The sequence below is a fragment of the Octopus bimaculoides genome, chromosome 20 (assembly GCF_001194135.2).
Source record: "Octopus bimaculoides isolate UCB-OBI-ISO-001 chromosome 20, ASM119413v2, whole genome shotgun sequence".
Classification (NCBI taxonomy): Eukaryota; Metazoa; Mollusca; class Cephalopoda; order Octopoda; family Octopodidae; genus Octopus; species Octopus bimaculoides.
Genome location: NC_069000.1, coordinates 24,451,000 through 24,453,451, shown reverse-complemented (window position 1 = coordinate 24,453,451; position 2,452 = coordinate 24,451,000). Strand labels below are relative to the sequence as shown.

General features: G+C 34.7%; 1 protein-coding gene across 1 annotated transcript in view; it reads right to left on the bottom strand.

The window, feature by feature from the left end:
* LOC106868721 (myeloperoxidase) overlaps positions 1-2,452 on the bottom strand; it is a 27,162-nt gene that overhangs the window by 4,790 nt on the left and 19,920 nt on the right. The window contains exon 12 of the mRNA XM_014914113.2: positions 2,033-2,242. Within this exon, the coding sequence (XP_014769599.1) occupies positions 2,033-2,242 (210 nt within the window). The remainder of the gene's footprint in view (positions 1-2,032; positions 2,243-2,452) is intronic.

The window sequence follows — 2,452 nt, the reverse complement described above, 5'->3', positions numbered from 1 at the left end:
TCCATTCAGCCGATATACATTAAGCGCCGACTACATAAACAAACGATTCTGAAACAATTAACCCTAACCCTAACCCTAACTCTAACCCTAACCCTAACCCTAGGGTTAGGGTTAGGGTTAGGGTTAGAGTTAGGGTTAGGGTTAAAGCAAATTTAAAATGAAAAAAGCAAATAAAACGAAGAATCGTTTGTTTATGTAGTCGGTACTTAATGTATATCGGCTGAATGGACGTCAGTGATTGGTTGAAATTATCGAAATAAGACAATTTTTTACATGAAATAAATTCGAATACAAAAATATTTTTCTGTTCTATAACACAAAATAGATAAGTATACGAAGTTTGAAAGTCTTTCGGTACCAAAAACACTACGTAAAACATTAATGAAAAATGTGGTCCCCGTTTTAAAAAAGATCCGAAAATACTTATGGGTTTTTTTCTATGTTATTTTTAATTAGACGAGGTTCAGTTCTTTTAAGTGGACTAATGATTGGTGATGCTTTTGTTACTTAACCCCAGATCAAGCTTAATCGAATTGAGCTCTATTTTATGCAATAATCATTTTGCCACAGACAGGCGTGATCGAATAGATCTATAATAGTCGCTGTCGTCATCCAACGGGCTTTAAGATGAATCGAAAACGTTCCACTCATGACGTGAACATCTGTCATTTTGTGTTTCAGATAAGTGTATCTACGACTTCTCCATATGTGTGCTTCCTGCCTTTGTTTTCTCTTTTAATTTTAAGATGGCAGGATGTGGTTTTAAGGAGACCTCACCACTAGACTGCATAGAGGCGTCTCTCTTCTGGGTCCATTAAGCTTCTAACAATAACAGAAGCACCAAATGCAACAACAACTGTTCAATGCCGACTTTCTTTTTCGGTTCAGGATTCTTCCAGTTCACTTACATGTGACTAAATCCTAACAAAGATCTTAGAAAGTTGATAGGGCTCTTAATTAACCCCCAATGGATAGCGAAGGTTAAAAAACAAACAACGGAAAATAAAGGAATAGCTTTTATTTAGAACTGAATACAATCGTCAATTGTATTATCTCAATCATGTTTATTGTTACTTGATCACACACACTGGAGATCAAGTTAAAAAACAAATGACTGGCGCACTTCATACAGTATGTTAAAAAATATTGCTTTCAATTTAAAAATTTAGGAAAAAAAAAGAAAACTATTGTTTATCTTTGTTTTCTTAATCATACTTATGTATAACAAAATTATGAATATATATTTTCAAGACGACCAAACATTTGTGTGAATTTTTTAAAGCCTGAAGTTATATTTTTTAAGTCTACAACACACCTAGATACTATTTGCAACATACCCGTGCACTGTAGTGCAACGTCTCAGTACCACTCAAGAGATTTCCTCTGTTTTGTGACAGATTAATTTGGTTCTGACGGTATGATTGCGATGTTGCTGTCCATACCCTAGGACCTGCACTAATCGAGAAGTCCTATGATCAAATTCATTCCGTTCTTGATTATTTCGTCCTATGTTAAGGAGATCAATACCACATTATTTAACGTACCGCTTTTGTAAGGACGAAAGCGTGTGCTTTGAGGGAAATTTGACTGCAATTTCTTCCAAATTGGTATTTATAAAATTTCACCATTAGTTGAAAAGAGTCTTGAAATAAAATTGAATCAACAAGAACAATTGCAGTATAGTGATTTTTCCCCCTCAAACGTTGTGCTTCTTTCAGAAGGCCATGCTTATTTCTTCACAAGGCCACAGTTTCCCCATCTCCGGTCGACTTCGTGGATATAGTTTATAAGTTAAATAGTCAAACCTATAAGACAGGAGACAACAAATACATAGGTTTGGATTCAAACATTTCGATGTGTCTTTATGCGATTAAGACAAATTACTTATCAATCCGGAAGTTGGGAATATGTACTTCATCTGAAATTATCACCTATAATAGATCGGTGCTTTATACAGATGCTTGATAGTGAATCTCTAATCTGTTTAACACTTTGAACTACTACGTAAATACAGGAAATGCAGTATACTTACTTATAGGAAGACAAAAGTTTATACTTCATATCGATGCTGTGGTGAGGTAAGGAATGTGGATTGACGTAATTTCTGCTGCAAAATTTCAACCAATCAGTATAACGTGGGATCCCGTGGTCACGACCACGTTGGAGCATAATGGCGACTAAGTCTCGTGGATATCCTGGCAAGACTTCCACATATCTGTTGGTGAACGACGTAGCTATATACCTGGTTTAGATGATAAAAAACAAACACGCACATATATTAATGCGGGGTGTAAAGAGAGCAGGTGATTTAGTTACAATTTTTATAGCTATTTTTCAGCCTCAAGTGTGCATGTGTGTATACACACATAATATATATATATATTTTCCACCTTGTTTCACATTTATGTGCTTACTCCGGTATATATATATATATATATATATATATATATAT